The sequence below is a fragment of the Carassius auratus genome, unplaced genomic scaffold (genome assembly GCF_003368295.1).
Source record: "Carassius auratus strain Wakin unplaced genomic scaffold, ASM336829v1 scaf_tig00002695, whole genome shotgun sequence".
Taxonomy (NCBI): Eukaryota; Metazoa; Chordata; class Actinopteri; order Cypriniformes; family Cyprinidae; genus Carassius; species Carassius auratus.
The window spans coordinates 1-18,403 of record NW_020523475.1 but is presented as its reverse complement, the minus strand read 5'-3'; the positions used below and the strand labels follow the sequence as shown (position 1 = coordinate 18,403).

Here is an 18,403-nt window from a genome sequence, read left to right as displayed (position 1 = left end):
TCTGAGTTGGTAACAAGTTGCTATATATACTCTAAGGACTACTTGGATTATTTTGGCAATAGACCAATTTGGAGTAGACATCACAGTTATGTCACCTGAAGCTGCTCGTGCATTATGGTTACAGAAAACACTGGTATCAAGTGGAGGGAAACGGGTACAATCCATGGAATCAGAAGAAAAAATTTATTGTAGTGCCTTTAGATGTCAGAATCGAAATGCAAATACATTTTATAGAATACTGTCATTAAAAGAATCCATTTGAAGCTAAACACAGACTTTTAGACAAACTATGGATGAAACCTGCTATGATTACCCTATCTTTGACGCATAAATTTAAACTTAACAGTAGGTCTACATAATATTCGCAAATTCAGTTAACATATTATTGTATTAGCATTGTATTAGCCTACAGTTACAGTATGGTCTATTATTTCAAGCATTTTACATAACGTTTACCTATTTTATCTCACATTTCTGACTTTTTCTCCTCGCAAATGCCAATTTATAATTCCAAGTTAAGACTTTATAACTCAATTCCACTCTATCGTGAGTTTTTCAGTTCTGAAAAAAGGCCAGGAGTTTGAATATATATAAATATACGCATATTAGATCATGGTTTCTATAGGCTGCTACTTTAAAATGGTAATTGTATGCAACCAGATAGGCCCCGTCAACAAGAAACATCATTAGCTTTTGCAAACACATCAATTGGTCTATTTAGTTATCCACTTCTTAGCACAGCAGCAACAAAAAAACATGTTTGAGGCATAATGTATTTTGTCTGTTCTAAAAAACACATTGAAAGTCTTTCCAAGTAATGTCAATTATTATTTTACTGCTAAATAAATTTTAAGGCCTGCATGATTGTATGGTAAAAATAATTTATAAAAAAATATAATGCGTTTTGAATTTTACGTCTGGGATGAAAGTATCTTAATTCTTGTATCTTAATGTCTTGTCATGTCATGTCTATGTTTTGGTGTGTAAAGATGGAATCGTATGGTGTTTAGTCCTCCACAGTAGAGGGCAGTAAGTCGATATTCCTCCGATACTCTGTCAGAAATGCATCACTTCCGGCAAACTACCTAGGAACCAATGGAATCGCTGCAGGACAGGCGCTCGAGAGGCAGGTTTAAATGCGCTGCCCGCGAGCCTGCGAGCAGGACGAGAAGGAGCCGTGCTGCTTCTGGAAGTGTGCAGAAGTGAAGAGTTCTAATAACAGTACAAAGTCAGGATGTCAAAAGAAAGGTAATATGCTCTTTTATTTGACAAATCTATGTTATTTGTATTTTACGCGTTTTCCTAGTATTGAATGATGCGAGTGTTTCTGTAAAAGTTAGGCTAACGTTACATTTGGATTCTCCTCCACTTTTTGTGCGTTTTGTAAGTTCTGTAACTTTTTGGTGTATTATAAAAAAATACTGTGGACTCTGATAAACGTATTTGTTAAACATGATGTTAGATCGGTTGTGCATAGACCTGCAGGACGCTTTTTTTAAAAATGCATTTAGTAGAATTTGCAGTTGGCGCGCGCTATAGTTTCTTGTTGTGATGCCCGAGCACACTCCCCCCCCACTAATCATGTATTTATATAAGCAAATCTAAGTTTTGCAAGTTTCATAAATATTTTTAATGATGTCATTAGTTCATATATAGTTTAGTTTTTCAAAAACATCTTAAAAAATATCCTCCATACTAACTTATAAGTTAGAGGTAAGCTCGCGACAAATGGCGGGCATCGCAGAAGTTGTGGAAGTGATCTCGTAGTTTACAGTTTAGAAACGATCAAAAACAGCTGTTGTGTCAATGTGTTATTATATATTGCATATTGTGTAAGTTAGTGACAATTTATGCTTTTTCTATGATTGTTTTAGGTTGAACTTATGCAATAAGGACTGTTTAACTTTAGGTTTGGGAGATCGCGGTTATAGTTTTAACATTGCTTTCTGCTGTTATAGCCTACATGTATATATCTTTACAACAACACGCAATGGTTGTGTTGCTTTAGCTCAACGTTTTTCTTGTTTTAAGTAGACCGCTTCAAGAACTGAGTGAGAATTTGGAGGGATCCCTGTGCAGGCCTCAGAGGGGTAAATGGAAAAGGGCGGTCCTCGTGCAGTGGGGGTCTAGATACTGAGAACACGCCGAACGAGCTCATCCAGCAGTGGTCACCCCCGCACAAGAAGATCCTGACTTCTGCAAAAGGGAAAGAAAATGAGGAAAACGCATTTGTTCTTGCCAGACGTCCCAGGAAAAGAAGAGAATCGGCAGGTTTGTGACTTGATTAATGCATAATTTGATGCATAATTTTAATATGCAAATATGAAACATCAGGCTTTATGTATATCTACATAAGATATGTGTGTGTGTGTGTATATATATATATATATATGTATGTATATATATATATATATATATATATATATATATATATATATGTATGTATGTATATATATAATATGTATGTATATATAATATTAGGGGTGGGCATGGATTAATTTTTTTTTAATCTAGATTAATCTCACTGTGATTTTGAGATTAATCTAGATTAAAATGGCTCATTCGAATTCTGCCGAAGGCATTCAGAATATGTGTGTTACCCAAATATAATTGACAAACAGTAAGTCTTTGAGAGGGGGTTTATCAAGCTAGGTGGTGCATTAGAAAAGGGGCTCATCTCCTGTTTCCAAAATGCATCACAAAGTGCTTGAAAAAAGCTGTAAACTAATTCCACATTGCACAAGGTGCAAACAACATTACGCCTGTTTCACACCAATGTTTACGTTTTTTTTCAAGTTTGTAGGTATCAAGGTACAGAAACCAAATAATTAAATGTAAAATAGCTCTGGATATACAATCAAACCTAAATTTATTCAGACACCTTCAACATTTCTCACATTATTACAGTTTTGCTATATATATAAAAAAATATATCTGGTGTCTGAATAAATTTTGGTTTGACTGTTAAAACTACAAAGTAATTCTGTCAAGAGCAGTGAGTGATTTTCATTTTCTTGGATAAAACATTACAGCAGCCAGTAGCTAAATTAGGCGCGGTCACTTTAAGAGACGATGAACGCATCCAAAATAATACGCATCCCATTTTTCCCTCAACTGTTTACTTTCACTTAAGAAATTACTGACAGTTTTTTCGAGCATGATGTTCAGCTTTTCCCCATCTTGTTTGGATGCTTTAATGTTTAAATCGACAAGCGGTAAGGCGTAAAAACATGTAAAAAAGATACGCTTTTTTGACGATGCGCAGCAGTGGCCCGTCAACTGTCCTCTTTTTAGGCTGGCCTCAGCCAGTCGGTTACATAAAATATCAAGGTGAAAGTCATCATAGCTTGCTTCGTATAGACCTAGCTCCAAACCCAATTTTGAGAATAGATTAACGGCGATAATTTTTATATCGCCCGATAAGAGTCTCGCGTTAACCCAGCACGTTAATGCCGATAACGGCCCACCTCTAATATATATACTTATTTTTTTTTTTTGTATAAAATATTCAAAGTGGACATGGGACATAGATGCATGAACAAACAGCTTACTATTACCTTGTAAACTTCCACTTAGGTGGCCACTGACTGTTCTCAAGATAATTTAGTTGGCATTTTATTAGTTAGTAGTTGATATTGTAATTGCTTATAAAAAATAACATGGTCTTGTATGGCCAGTAGAGAGTCTAATTTGTGAACTTGTTTGTCCCTCAGCAGGCTTGTGTTGGGACAGTCTGCCTGATGAGCTATTGCTGGGAATCCTGTCACGTCTCTCACTGCAAGATCTCCTCCGGACATCACGGGTCTGCAAGCGCTGGCATTGTTTAGCGTAAGTTATTCATGCACTCTTCTTACAACGTTAGAAGTTTGGAAGACCACTGATCACTGACCTCAGTTGCATGTAATAATAGTCAAAACTGTGCATCTGTAGGTTTGATGAATCTCTGTGGCACAGCGTGGACCTGGTGGGAAAGGCTCAGTTAGATGCTGAGCTTGGGCAGGTTCTCTCAGCTGGAGTCTTGAGGCTGCGCTGTCCACACACCTGCATTGGTCAACCCAGCTTTAAAAGTGCACAGTGAGTAATGTGTGTTTTCACAGTGTCACGACAAAGTCATGTTGTGGAAGTGCTGCTGTTGTTTGGCATCTTGCGTTTGTAAATTTAGTGCATTTTAAATTACAGGAAACTTCGTGTCCAACATCTGGATTTATCCAACTGCACAGTGGAGACATCTGTTCTCGAAGACATTCTGTCACGCTGCAAACATCTACAGAATCTCAGTCTCGAAGGACTGGTGCTCTCTGATAGCATAATTCAGTAAGTTATAATCTAAAAGACATTTTACTCACTTAAGTCTTAAAGTCATTTTAAACGTTTAACTGTATTATTATTATTATTTTTTGTTAGCAAAGCACATGTACCAGTCAAAAGGGTTTTAATCGCAACAAATCAAACCGCATTTAGTGTTTGTGTTGAAAGACTTAGAGAAAACTATTCTTGCTGTTGGCAGTTTATTTGGGCTCTGTCAGTCTAACAAGTAAATCTCACCAGATGGTCTGCCAAACAGTCACATTTATTTCTATTACCGGTTATGTATTTTATGGAGAAATAATTGCAGTTATTTTTGTAGTGTTATTAGCCACTGGTAACATTTAGAATCCTTTATCTAAAGCTGCAGATTTAACTGTATATATTTTATTTGCAAATTTAAATATGAACCTATGAAGACCTTGAACCTGTATTTTGCTGTTTTGCAGTTCTCTGGCTGAAAATACGGAAATTGTCCGACTGAATCTGTGTGGCTGTTCAGGCTTTTCCCCTGAATCGCTGGCTGAGATGCTAAAATCTTGCACTCGGTAAGGTTAACTTTTATACTAGGGCTGCACGTTCTCAAGTTTTTCATTAACCGTTAACCGAGGCCCTTAGCGGTTAATACTCGGTTAACCATAGTGTGCCATAGTAACCATAACCATAGTAATTTCCGGACATTGGCCGAAAAAAAAAAGGAATGTCCGACAAAATTTAATCTCTCCGGTCAAATTGTCCTATTAAAACTGCCTAATAATGCCGCCCATTAACACAATCTGAATTTGAGAATAAGCCTAAAATGTATAAGGCAAAAGGTAACAAGCAGACTCCGCGGCCGCCTCGCTAAGGCTATGACTATGACTATGTTTGACACGTACAATATTTGAAAAGCGATAATTATTTATTTATTTATTTAAATTACATTTATATCTGAATTTATGTCAACCTATAGACTTTCAAATATCAAAATGTCATGAATTAATATGTATTTTTGTACAAAATGACATAAACATATTTTCCTATTATACTTTGCCTGGAAACGCTTCCAACAAGGCGTCGGTTCTATTTCTAGCATGCACGCGTCGAGCCGCGCCTGAGCCGCGCGTCTCACGCAGGCAGTCGGCAAGCTCTAACCTGTTAACATGGGAACCGAATTAAAAACAGACACGCCACGCAGCTGAGATGCTTTCGCCACGCATCCAGTGTGTCCTGACCGGCCTAATGATGCCCGGGTGTTGGCTGTTGAGATTACAACAACGAGGTTGTACTTGAAGTATATCTAAGCACTGTATTGCAATACTTGCATTTTGCCCCGTCACTCGTATTAGCCCGCTTCATATAGAAAAATGACTACTACTTGTGGACATTACAAATGTCTGGGAGCGCTCTGGCGGTCTCTGGTGGTGCAAAAATGTATTACAACTAAATTCAATGCACGCCATTGACGTCACTTAACCGAGCAAAATGTTTCACTCGGTTACACAATTTTTAACGGTTAATCGGTTAACCGGTTAACCATGGACACCCCTATTTTATACCATAAAATCTCAAATTTGTTTCCACAGAATTATTAAGCAGCACTACTGTTTTGAACCTTGGTAATAAGCAGTATTTCATGAGCACCAAATTAACACATTAGAATGATTTCTTTAGGATCATGTGATGTTGAAGGCTAGTGTAATATTCGCTGAAAATTCAGCTTTGCAATACATTTTTTTATAATGTACCTTTTTAAATATTTTGAAGTAGAACTCAGTCCTTTTTAATTGTAGTAATATTTTACAAATATCCTTTTTCTTTTTTTTTTTTTTCTTTTACTGCATTTGATCAAATAAGTGCAGCCTTGATGTGTATTCAAGACTTTCAAAAGCACTAAATCTTACCAAATTTTAAGTGTTCGTGTACATCCAAACTCTCATCATCTGATACAGTGCACTTACTGTGTATGTTTTACACTACTTTTAATTTTATATCAGCATGCAGTTACATGTACTTAATTTCTGTAAATACATCCCACCTCAATACCATCAAATCATGAACACAAGTACATTGTACTGAATATTTTTTTTTACTACTACTACAAAGACACATGGGGCAGTCGTGGCATAATGGTTAGAGAGTCGGACTTGTATCCAGATTTATTTGTGGGTTAAAGTCTCCAGTTTGGCAGGAATATATGTCGGTGGGGGAGTGAATGTACTGTGCTCTCTTCCACCCTCAATACCACGACATGAGATCCTTGAGCCAAGGCACCAAACCCCTAACTGCTCCCTGGGAGTGTGTCTGTGTGTGTGTGCGTGTCACCATATTTGGCCACACATTCACAAAACATAAAGTGAGACCGTATCTTTTCAAAGTACATCAATTGTTTTACCTCTAGTGTTCAAAGAAAATGATGTAAAAATATGACCAATTTTAAAGCCCATCACTTTCTTTCTCTCCCCAGAATTGAAGAAATGAATGTGTCATGGTGTGACTTCAGTAATCTCCATGTTCAAGCCATTGCTGCCAACATTCCCTCCAGCGTCTCTCACCTGAACATCAGTGGTTACAGACAAAACCTCACCATGGAAGGTAAGGAAAGCAAGTTCAGTGTTACGTAAATGCATTTGTAACCATTTCATGCAACAACAATGAGTGCTTTTTTTGTGTTTCAGATGTTAAAGCTGTAGTTAAACGATGTCCGAACATTACAAACCTAGATTTGAGGCGAGTTCATAATTTGATTGATTGTTGATCAGGTGCCTAATAGCAAACAGCTTGAGGTTGACATTCGTTTATGTGCTTTATCTTTACAGTGATAGTGTGCTTGTGACAACAGACAGTTTCCCAGTCCTGCAGCAGCTTTCCTCCTTGAGACATCTGGCAGTGAGCCGCTGTTATCAGATCCACCCAGCTTCACTCATGTAAGAGATTTGTTCAATTCAGAAAGAAAAGACCAGTATTTTTTGTTCGAGTACAGTGCCTGCTTACAGACACCTAAATATTCCTTCTCTTTTTTTCTTTACAGTGACTTTGAAAAGTTTCTAAATTTGCAGACCCTGGAGGTCTTCGGGCTCATACAGGACAGCTACCTGCCCATTCTTTGTAAAGGTCTACCGCACATACAGATCAACACACAGCCTTTCTCCACCGTGGCACGTCCCACCTCGGCATCAAGAAAGGATCGCACGCTTTGGGGAATGCACTGTCGACTTGTGTACAAACATTGATGGTTTTAATGATTACAGGGTGAACCAAATAGCTTTTATAATAGTCCATATATCTCTTAATTGTGCCCTATTAGAATTATTTGTGATTTTAAAAAAAGCATTTTAACATCACTGGCAAGTCCTTGTTTTATATTGCAACTGTTTCAATTTAGTGAAGATGACAATTGTGTTGGAGTTCCTGACAATCTTGAATTGAGTGGCGTTCTTGTTACATTGCAAAGATGAAGAGTGATTTAATGTTTGGTACCAGTAGCTGTAATTTTGAAAATGACGAGTTTCACTAGATGTTTATTGCTTCAGGTGAAATCTAGAATATAATGGTAGGTTCTGTTTGTCACTCAAGATCTGTTTTCCTGCCATGATCAAGTACGTTTCCAGTTTCACTCTAGGATTATCAAAGGATTATCTAGTTTAGTAATAAGACAATGGTTTTATGTTAATCTTAAGAAGTTCCCAAATATGCAGAAGCATTAAAACCGGTGCTTTCAGAGCAGAGAAAATATTGTGAATTTCTTCCGTTTTTCGGAACTATTTTAATGTTTGAAAACTTGAATTTTTTACCACTTTGGATGTTCCTAGACGTATTTTTATGAATTGTCTGAATTGTAAATAAAATGTATTGCTTTTTATTTAAAGCCACCCCTTTCAATTTCCGTTTTTTACATTCCTACTCCACAAACAAATCTAAATGTTACAAATAAAGTATGAATTTTCCCTATTGCGTACGTCAAAAACTAAAATATAAAGAATTTTTCAGGTTGCCGTTTCAGACATTTTTTATTTCTACATTTACAAAATACTTCTGTGCATGTTTGGCACAACAGTATTCAGTTATCTTTGAGTACACGATCTTAAACAATTGCATCACATTTCTAACACACTGATGGCTGATCTAGTGATGTGACAATATAATGCTGGTGTATTTGATAGGAAAAGTATTTAGTTTATTTCTGTATTCTACAAACAAGAGGATCATTTCAGCACACTCTACAGAAGTGTGAAATTCTGATATATAAATTTATATATATGTTCATTTCAACTGCAAACTCCATCCTCCCTTAAAACTGAGTGCTTAAAGAACCTGCTGTCCATCTCAAAGTCCGGCTTAAAAGACAATTATTCAGTCTTCAATAAATAGAGTTTGACGTGTCAAAGGATTTAATCAAGAATGACCGTTCGCAACAGGTCCTCCTCGTTTAAGCTGATTGTAGCAATGGCACCATCATTAAACTCGAAGGACGTCCCACCATCCACCACCATGCAGGCATCCCAGCACCTTGAGCGGACGCAGACCCTGCCCAAAACAAACATGAGCACAGTGTTTTCATCTTGCAGGCTTGTTTAGTCACAAACATAGGGGAAAAACAGTTAATGCACTAGGTATTATGAAATTAACAAACTAATTTTACAGCATTTATGGATTCAAGATGTTCAGATTTCATATCAGGTTATACAATTTTGAAATGTAAATTTTTTTTTCTGTAAACCAAGATTAATATATTATTAATACTTAATCATTTTCCAGACAGTTGTGAGAAGTTGGAGCTCACTTTTTGGCAAAACCTCTTTGTTGGCTATTGGAAAATACTCTGTTGACTATTGGCTCCCTTATACTGAAGAAAAGTTTGTCCTCCTCTGGGTCAAAGATCAGCGACTCGTTGTATGTTTCAGTCACTGAACATAAAAAAAAAGAGACCAATTATTTAATGTGCAGAATATAAAATGTATACATTTAAACTATTGCAACAATGAGGAAAAGTCATTTTATTTAATTTGACATTTAAACCATTTTTAAAATGTCATTTTAAAATACAAAATGATACTTCAGTCACTGACTGAGCACACTAATAAGGAGTAATTATAAAAAAAAAATACTTGTATAAACAAAAACAGACTTTGAACTTACCACTCTCAATGAACTCCCGATTTAGAGGAACATCCAAACCAGTTTTTTAATTTACCTAGGGTACAGAAAAGAAATATCATGCTTGATTAGAAACATATGTAATGGAGAATGTGTATAATATATTAACTTTTGTTTTTGAGTTCCTAACCTATTCTAAGGACATCCTCCACTGCCTGCTCCACGAGTTTATTAATATTGTAGGACCTGGATGAAGGAAGAGTTAAAGATTCTGTAAGTCTTACATCTCTTGACATGTTGTGAGAGCACTTCAGTACAGCACTGCTCTGACTCACCAGGCTTTAGATCCAGTTCCAGTGCAAATGCTAAGTCCTGAGCTCTTCTGCTTCTCCCACGGCCCGTCATCGATGGATATTTCGTAGTATGAAGCCCTATGAAGCGAGAGGTTAAGATGGGGTTTGAAGGATTTATACTTCAACCTGTGGCAAACAGAAATCCACAAGTAAGGGGAGATGGGGGATGCATGGAGGAAAGGAGGAAAAGTGCTTGATGAAAAGCAATGTTCTGGATGGCCACTGCTTCTTTATATACTGAATAGTGGGTGGGGATAAATACCTGGATGAAAGGGACTCCCCAATGAAGATCTCATTGAGCCCTCGGACAGGGAGTAGGTGAGGCCTTTCAGAACTGTCGTGTGTCCTACCTGTCACAAAAACATGATAGCATTGTTATCTTTGTGCCTTCTGGAACGATAGTTTTTGTAGTCTATACAGCACAAAGATGCCACAAACATGTTCAGAGCAAAATCTTCTAACAAAATAATAAAGTCAGGGTGGAGTTTTATTACTGCTTTTCTTAAAAACATATAAAATATATATTTATTTGGTACACGCTATGTTATACTATTATGTAACATGACACCTGCATTAAACAAGAAAATGCCAGTAGACAAAATACTAAAAATCTAATTCTGAAGAAAACTTATTAAAATTAAGACATCGAATTAAACGGAAAGTAAAATACTAATTAAAACTATGTTTATAAATGATATAATTATGATTATAATTTATTTTTTTATGTGTACAAAATTTTTATTATTTTATAAAAAAAAAAAAAAAAAACATCTTACTCCTGTAATAAAAATAATGAAAATCAGCACAGCATATTTAATTATTTTTTATATTTAAATAACTAATAACTAATTCAATCTAATACAGAAATAAAATGATATTTTGCTGTGAAATCGATCCTGGAAATTTCTGGAGCGTATTTGCAAAAATTAGAATTGTGGATCAGAAGAATGTTTTGTTGAGATAGCAATGTGTACATCGTACTGCTCTGAGTTTGAGTGGTGATGCGGTGCGCCTTGCTGTGCTGCTCGAGGCTCAGCTGCAGCTCGTGCAGGTCCACTGGAGTCGGATTGATCCCGGTGCCCTCCAAATACATACGGATACGCTGACGCCACTGCCACCTAACGGAGACAGTTACTTTTTAGAAAACAGAAGGAATAAAAGAGACAGGGAGGTACATCATAGAAACAAAAAAAGCAGGTAGAATGATGAGAAGAATAAAAAAGGGGACCCCCCAAAAAACAGGCAGTTCTAAAGTGGCATCATATGGGTCAGGTTCAATGTTGCCTATTACTTTTCTCCACAGTGGTAAGGCTCGATCAATCACAGTTATTTATGATTAAAGGATAATTTAGACATTTAATTTTATAGAATTGGTTGGAGTGGATTTTTATGTGTATGCCAGGTGCTAATCATCAGCTACTCATAACCTATAATTCTTAGTGGACAAATGGTTTCGTTGGCACACAAACACGTCCCTAGCCTTGAATACGGCTTAATGGGGGATTTGGCTTTCTAAGCTAGAAAGCACCTCCCCCAAGAGGAAGATAAATGTGTCCCATAAGAAATATTTATTAGCTACTAACATTAGCTTTCCTGTGGGGTACATGGTCTATATCAATCTTATTTTTAATAAGAATTGCTCACTTGAATTAAAACTTCTTGAACTAGCAGTACTTTTGCAGAGTGCTTCTAGAAGAGGTGTGGAAGAAAACAACTGAGTGCAAATGGGATTACTGTGGAGTGTAAGTAAGAGGTACCCACCTGAACTCCCCCTTCCTGAGTTTCTGTAAGGCCTCAGAAAAGGCGTGTGTATAGTGCACAGGTAAACACAGGTGACCTTCTGACCTTTAGATACAAAAACAAACACAGCTACATTATAGATTTATAAAACAAATAAGAATCATTTATGATAAGGGATTTTTTATTACCTTTCTGGGTCTGTATTGACCCCCAATACAGGTTTGTTCTTATCATACACTTTACTGGCAACTAGTAGCATGGTGCCATCACCTAAGAAATAAACAAGTCTATTAGAATTTACCAAAAGAGAAAACTATTTCTCATGTGTAGACTGGAGTTAAAATGATCAAGCATTAAAGGCTAAACCTGAGCTTTACCTCCAGCAGAGATGATGGCATCAGCCCATCTTACTGTGTCCTCATCATACTCTCCTCTTTTGACAATGCGCACCTCAATGCCTTCTTTCCTACAAAAATGAAAGACGAGCGGTTTTGAAAAACTGTTTGAAAATTCCTTCAAATAATGTCAGTTTCCATTTCTGGTCATCCTCTTACTGTAGGCTGTCCACAATCTGTCCAACATTGAAGGTGTGTACATTGTGTCTCTCCAGAAGCCCAATGTAACTGGATCCTTTCAGTGCAAGCTGTGATGACGATTTGAAGACAGGTCAAAAAAAAAAGTGAGGTCAAAAGTATTAGATAAAATTATAGTTTACAAAGTTAACCCTTCAATACATCCAGATATATAAAGATACCATTTTTATGAAGGTATTTGTTCATTTAATATCCAAATATAAAAATTTGCTGAAGCCATCAACCTGCATTATTTCAAATTATTTTAATAATCAGGTTTAACTGTGGAAAAAATACATTACCTATAATTCTGCAAAGAAACCTCCCCATTCAGAAAATAGCAACAAGCAAAAGTGCGCCAAAATAACCCAAAGTGCCCATCCACTCCCATAAAGCATAACAAATGATATATGCTGAATTTGGAAATGCACAAAAGTGTACTACTATTATTTTTATTTTTTGCCACTGAAAGATGTAAAAATTAGCAAGAGTACAATACTAGTGTGGGTGGATCTGAACCCAGCAATCAAGCCAGTTTTCATATGCAGTCAAATGACTTAAAAATATTAGGGATGCACAATATTGGATTTTGGCCGATATTCGATATGCCGATATTTTCAAAATAATTTTGGCCGATGCCGATATCGATATATATACAAATTTTTTGCCTGATATATTTAAACTTTAATTTTACTGAAGAGAAATCCATGTATCTCTTCTGTACTGATTCTACCATAAATGTATTATTTTACAAATGTAAACAGACATTCACATTTGAAAAACAGGTCAATTATTTCACTTGGGGAATATTGGTTTGGCTCATCGGCAGAAATATTCATATCGGCCGATACCGATGATGGTCATTTTAAGCAATACCGATGTTGTGCCGATATTATCGTGCATCCCTAAAAAATATGTATATGCATATTTTTGCAGTTAACGTCAAATATGTCAATAGTTGGATATTTCTAAATCGTTTTTAATTTAATTGCTATTTGCAATGCTTCAGGGGATTGTAGTTTGTAAGACTTTTCTATTTTTTTTTTGTAAGCTTTATGGCTTAAATCAAGACTTTTTTTTTTTTTTTTTTGGTAAATCCCTATGGGGAAATTGAATGGGAAAAATAATTCCTAAATCAAGGCTGCTGGAAAAGTATATATATATATGTATATGTATATGTATATATATATATATATATAAAACACCATCGCCAGCTGGTAGATTTTGAATCAGCATTTTGCATATTACTTAAATGTTTAATAAAATGTATGACAATAAAAATGCATACATGTATTGTACCTAAGGCTATAACACTATTAATCTACTGTTGTGTATACTACTATACACAAACAGTCTGAAAGAACAGTGTGTTAATGCGGAATGTATAGAACTGTGCCGTTAATATGTAGGGCAACCTTATTTGGGTTAGAGTAGACTATTAAGCGGGTTTACATTTCTAAGTAAAAAAAAATTAAGTAACACACCTGTGGTTAACATTACCTTAAGAGACTTTACGTCTATTTTTATACAGCACCCGCCCTACAAGCACTAACAAGATAAAGCGGTGTGTCTGATAAACAAATGTCTGCTTACCAACTGTTTAAGGTCCTCCTCGGACAGTCCCGCATAGCGATATCTCTGCTGCTCGAATTCATACCGCGTGGTCTTCGTCACAACAGCCACCTTCGCCGGTTTGAAGCCACATTCAGCTCGCGAAGCAGCTTTACACGCGGCGGTCTGATGAAAACACAGACGACTACAATAGCTCCCAGTGAAACCCGCCACTAGTTGATTTCCATAGGAAAGGGATTTCCTTAAAGCTCGGGATAGCATTATACTACCGCACAATAGTATTGGGGAAAATGACCAGAAACCACAAAATGAATTACACAATGAAAATAGTCAGTCATTCAGTGCTTGAATCCTGTCCTCCTCATTAAAGGAGCTTAAAGGCTTCAATATGCTGCAGGTGCTTTACGGAGTAAATAAAAGCAGTGTAAACTGCACTAAACACACAAGACTGATTTATCTATGGGATTGTAAGGTGTTAAAGTTACTTAATCAGCAGTATTCGGTGACTGACAGTTCACCTGCTAACAAAGGTATAGCACCTAATCTTACTTTTTAAACATATGACCACAGCAGCTCTGACTGACTTTAGCGGCTCCGTAGTGTCTGAAGCACAGAAGGTCACGTTTTCTGAAGGTTTCGTGCACTATACCCTTTCTTAGTGTACGTGAACAGCTAGCTGATTAACGTACAGCTGTCAGTTTTAGCATGACAACCTGGCCACCAACTCTACCTCCCCAAGCGGTGACCGATCACATCCCCGTCTATCTGCCCTCAGACATCTGAACGACGGAGAGCGCAAGTCTAAGCGATCTACGGAAACCCGGCGTTTAGCGTCTGCTTAAATACAGCTCTTCAAATCAAAAACTTCAGGCTAATAAAAACATCAGATCCCACACTCACACATGCCGCCATCTTTTAAGCACGTAGCGCTGACTCGGTGGGCGTGGCTTTGGATAGAGTTTTTTTGTGCTAGTGTGTCCATTCTGTACGGGATCATTGAAGTCTAGGTGTCTAATACATCATATTTATGACTAATATCTCAACAGTTTACCCTAAGATTTCTAGATAACAATTAAAAAATATATATTGCAATAACTTAAAACCATGATATTTCTGTAACACAGTTTTTTCCATAGTTGTTGACACTATGGAAAATTATATTAAAAAAGTTTCATGAAATGTAGCAAGTTCTAGAAAAAAGTACTTTTTATTATAGCAGTTATAATTAATAATGAACTCAGTGTTTTGTAATGTACCCCCTAGTTTTTATTTTTTATGTAGCTTACATCATATTATTTTTTATGTTTATAGTTTATTGTTTAAGCTCAGTAAAAAATAATCGAATTAATTGCTGGGCATTGTGAGTCCAATTAATTTTATCTTCTTGTATCTTCTTCCTTGCTTGGAAGGAAAGCTTGAGCTTGATGTTCAAAGTGTTAAAATAATGTAGAAGGACGAATAGTTCAGGAAGACAAGCTCTTTCATTCTAAAAACTTCTTGAGTGTGGTACCTTGGATAACTGCCGAACAGAATGCACGAGAGTTCTTGCCAACCACAATGAACTACATTGAACTCTGAAGCAAGATAGATTATAACCCTACCTTTTTTAAAAACGTCCCTTCTTCCAGCACTTGACAGTGACTTAGCATATAGGATGCGTAAATAATTGCTATGGGAATTTTATTTAGGGCTCCACTGTGCTTGTCTTGTAAACTTGCGTCGCATTCGATTTACTGTTTAATAGACCAGTTATATATGTTTATTAAAATTAATTGGTCATATCGATTTTTCAATTAATAAAAAATGGGTCTCCATACATCATATATCAGTAGTTTCCCACAGTTTCGTCAAGACGTAAATAAGCAATCAAAAATGTACGTGCACTGAAAGTGCAAAGCGGCCCTATTGTTATGCAAATTCAATTACATTTAACAGACGCGGACGCACAAAAACACTACCATTCAGTAGCTCAGAGACACAAACCCAAGCAGAAAATGTTTTAATCTAGAACTCGATATTTTTTCACGCTCTCGTTCCCCATAACTGCAGTGCCACACAGTAGGTCAGTGAAGAAGCTACGGGGGGTATTTCCTTTCACTTGAGAAAGAGAAGCGGACAGCACACGGACAGACGGAGACACCGGCGCGCTTGACGTGACGGCCACCAGCTTCAGTTAATCGGTGAGATACTCAACCTTTGCTCCCACAAACAACATTTTGGCACGATTACCATACTGAAAAGCGATTATGTAAACAAGTTTGTCGGCTAGTGTCAACGTGATGTCCTTTCTGTGGGCTGAATGTGCATGAATAAATGAGGGATGTGGGACATTAGTGCTTCGCGTTATGAATACTTGTTTTGTTTCAAGGCTGAAAACTTGGTGTCTTCAGTATCTGTAATCTACTTCTTTTCAGTCACATGTTAATCAAGGCATAAGTATGCAATGCGTCTGGCTGTAAATAAAATACCACTGAAAAATACAAATTCTGACCGCTGTCCGGAAAACAGGAGGCGACAGTGAACGAATAGCAATTATTATTTATATTATAGATTAATTATTTAGGACAATTGCATCATTATTAGTGTTTTTATTTGTATTCTTTCAGGATGAGAGTCATAGCCAAGCGTTGTATAATCAGCCTGGCTTATGTAATGAAATTTAATTAAAATTGTACAATTGGAAATTACACTGGCATAGCTGAAAAAAAAAACATTATTAAAGTGACATTTTTAATATAACGTACTGATTATTAGTAGCTAACATCATCTCAATGCTTTAAACATAAACTGTAAAATCATTAAGGAATGAAAGTACTTGTTTTATTTATACATTGACAGAACCCTCATTCATCTCGCTTATGGGCGCAACACAGACCGAGCCAACCCTGAAGTTGGGAAAGCTGGAAATGGCCCGCCAGAGGCTGCTTCAGCGTTATGAGCACCAGCCCTTTGTCTCCTGTCTAGCTGGACTCTACGGCTGTCAGTGGAGGCGTAATCAGCTCACACATGCTCAGCCTGGACACTGCTGCTGCTCGAAGGTGTTCTCGGACTTTTAACTTATACTGCACATGCTGAGATCATTTAAAATGTATCTGTTCACTTAAGCAAGTTAACTCGATCGAAGCAAATATGCATTGCTTCTCACAGTGAGAGGAAATTTTGATGCAAAAAAAGTACTTCAAAAATTCCCTTATGAGGTTTTTTTGTCCTTACATGCCCATGTGTGGTTATTATAGTAATATTTAGGTCAGGTTGAAATTGCAATGTTAGTAAACCAGTTATTTATGCATTATATAATGGCTTAAAAAGGCTTAACTGTGTTTAATCTTGCAGCTGGAGTGTGGCAGTTTTGCTCTGATCGTTCTGACATTTTGTCTCAGTCTGGTGTTCCTGTACTTCTGGAGTGAAGCACAGAATGACTACAATGACTTTGACTGGTTTGTGTCACACATTAAAGATATATTTTAGATATTTTATTGACTTCCATTATTCATTACTGTTATTTTGTTTAAACAAAGTTGTTTTCCAACATTTCTTTTAATAGTTCAGTAGACACATACATTTTTTAAAGATCGCTCAATTTAGGTAATTTAGCTGGAATACACTAAAGTAATATTTCTTCTGCTTTGCCTCCAGGTTTAATTTTGGTAACCTTGGCTTCTGGTTTCCATGGTCCATAGTTTTGTTGATTCTTGCTGTTTTTTGTTCACTTATGTTGCTGTTTTGCTGGTATGTGCTTTAAGTAAAGTCATTCTCATAATAACCACTGTTTGAATCTTTTTTTTTTTTTCAAACAAAAATAATACATTTTTTTCAAAAGCAAAAAACTCACAGTTAAGAAATCACTATAAGAGTTTAATGTTCTCCACTGTGACATTAAATGTACCTCTTGGATCATAGTTGTCAATGTTTTTAACTGTTTTGCCTTTCATTCTTAAAAGTCTCCATAACAAGTTACTAAAAGTCCATCCGATAATCTGCTATTAAGAAATATGTTTACATTCACAGCTGCTGGCAGTTTGTCTTCTCTCAGAAGGCCAGAGGTTATATTTACATCGGTGTCACAAGGTAATTTCATCCACATCTCATCTGTGTAACAAACTAAATGTCTGAGATTTTATGCTTTACACTTTTAAATTGATGGTCATCTCTTTTGATAGATCGGGATCTCAGTGACTTTGATTCTCTCCATCGTGGCCTCATCTGTTCTCACAGATTTATGGAGCAAGGAGTGGAAGACTGTACTTTTATCTTTTCAGGCATGTTTCCTATCATTATATTAATATTGGAGCACATAACTGTGATATTTAATGTCCTCCTTTCCCATTTGTCAGGTAACTGCTCCATATCTACACATAGGTGGTGTAGTTTTAATGACCCTATTATCTTGGCCAATAGCCATGCATGTCTTCCGTATCAATATCAGAGGTAAGGATGAGTTTTTAGGTATAATATATTTCCAATTATCCTTTTTTTTAACCACCCTGATGCATCTTGTAACACAGAAAGTGCATCTTTGTATGGTGAATTCTCTGCCTGTGTTTGCTTTAGTGAGAGGGATGGCCATCACGGTGCTGTACATAACTGTTCTAGTGACTCTGTTCTTGGTTCCTCTGGGCATGTACTCCCCCTGCATTAAAGAGCGGAGCAGTCTGGGATCAGCTCCTGCTTTAATTGGACACAGGGGAGCACCAATGGTACATTTTGTTATTCTTCTTAGGCTTTTCAGGTTCAAGCACCAACCTTTGACTGTTAATGTTTTTTTCTATGTTAAGAAAATATTTT

The 18,403-nt window shown here is 36.6% G+C and overlaps 1 protein-coding gene, 1 long non-coding RNA gene and 1 pseudogene across 5 annotated transcripts; 2 read left to right on the top strand and 1 right to left on the bottom strand.

Annotated features, from left to right (window-relative positions):
• Positions 1-1,234: 1,234 nt before the first annotated feature.
• LOC113070011 (S-phase kinase-associated protein 2-like) lies at positions 1,235-8,156 on the top strand (annotated as a pseudogene).
• A 636-nt stretch (positions 8,157-8,792) lies between these two features.
• Positions 8,793-14,590, bottom strand: LOC113070012 (NAD kinase 2, mitochondrial-like). 4 transcript variants are annotated; one of them, XM_026243160.1, is made up of 13 exons: positions 14,519-14,590; positions 13,640-13,783; positions 12,029-12,117; positions 11,852-11,940; positions 11,663-11,744; positions 11,496-11,579; positions 10,716-10,852; positions 9,997-10,084; positions 9,717-9,860; positions 9,572-9,627; positions 9,424-9,478; positions 9,068-9,191; positions 8,793-8,811 (listed from the first exon to the last, which is right to left on the bottom strand). In XM_026243160.1, exons 1-11 carry the CDS (start codon positions 14,528-14,530, stop codon positions 9,429-9,431), a joined length of 975 nt encoding a protein of 324 aa, XP_026098945.1. In that variant the 5' UTR covers positions 14,531-14,590; the 3' UTR covers positions 8,793-8,811; positions 9,068-9,191; positions 9,424-9,428. The 4 variants fall into 4 exon arrangements, with proteins under 4 accessions (XP_026098945.1, XP_026098942.1, XP_026098944.1 ...); XM_026243157.1 differs by having other exon boundaries at positions 13,640-13,883; positions 14,168-14,556; XM_026243159.1 differs by having other exon boundaries at positions 9,717-9,812; positions 13,640-13,883; positions 14,168-14,556.
• Positions 14,591-15,560: 970 nt separating this feature from the next.
• On the top strand, positions 15,561-17,878 carry LOC113070010 (uncharacterized). The gene is made up of 6 exons (XR_003279845.1): positions 15,561-15,798; positions 16,457-16,656; positions 16,952-17,055; positions 17,255-17,347; positions 17,627-17,686; positions 17,779-17,878. It is a non-coding gene; the product is annotated as an uncharacterized LOC113070010 (long non-coding RNA).
• Positions 17,879-18,403: the final 525 nt, after the last annotated feature.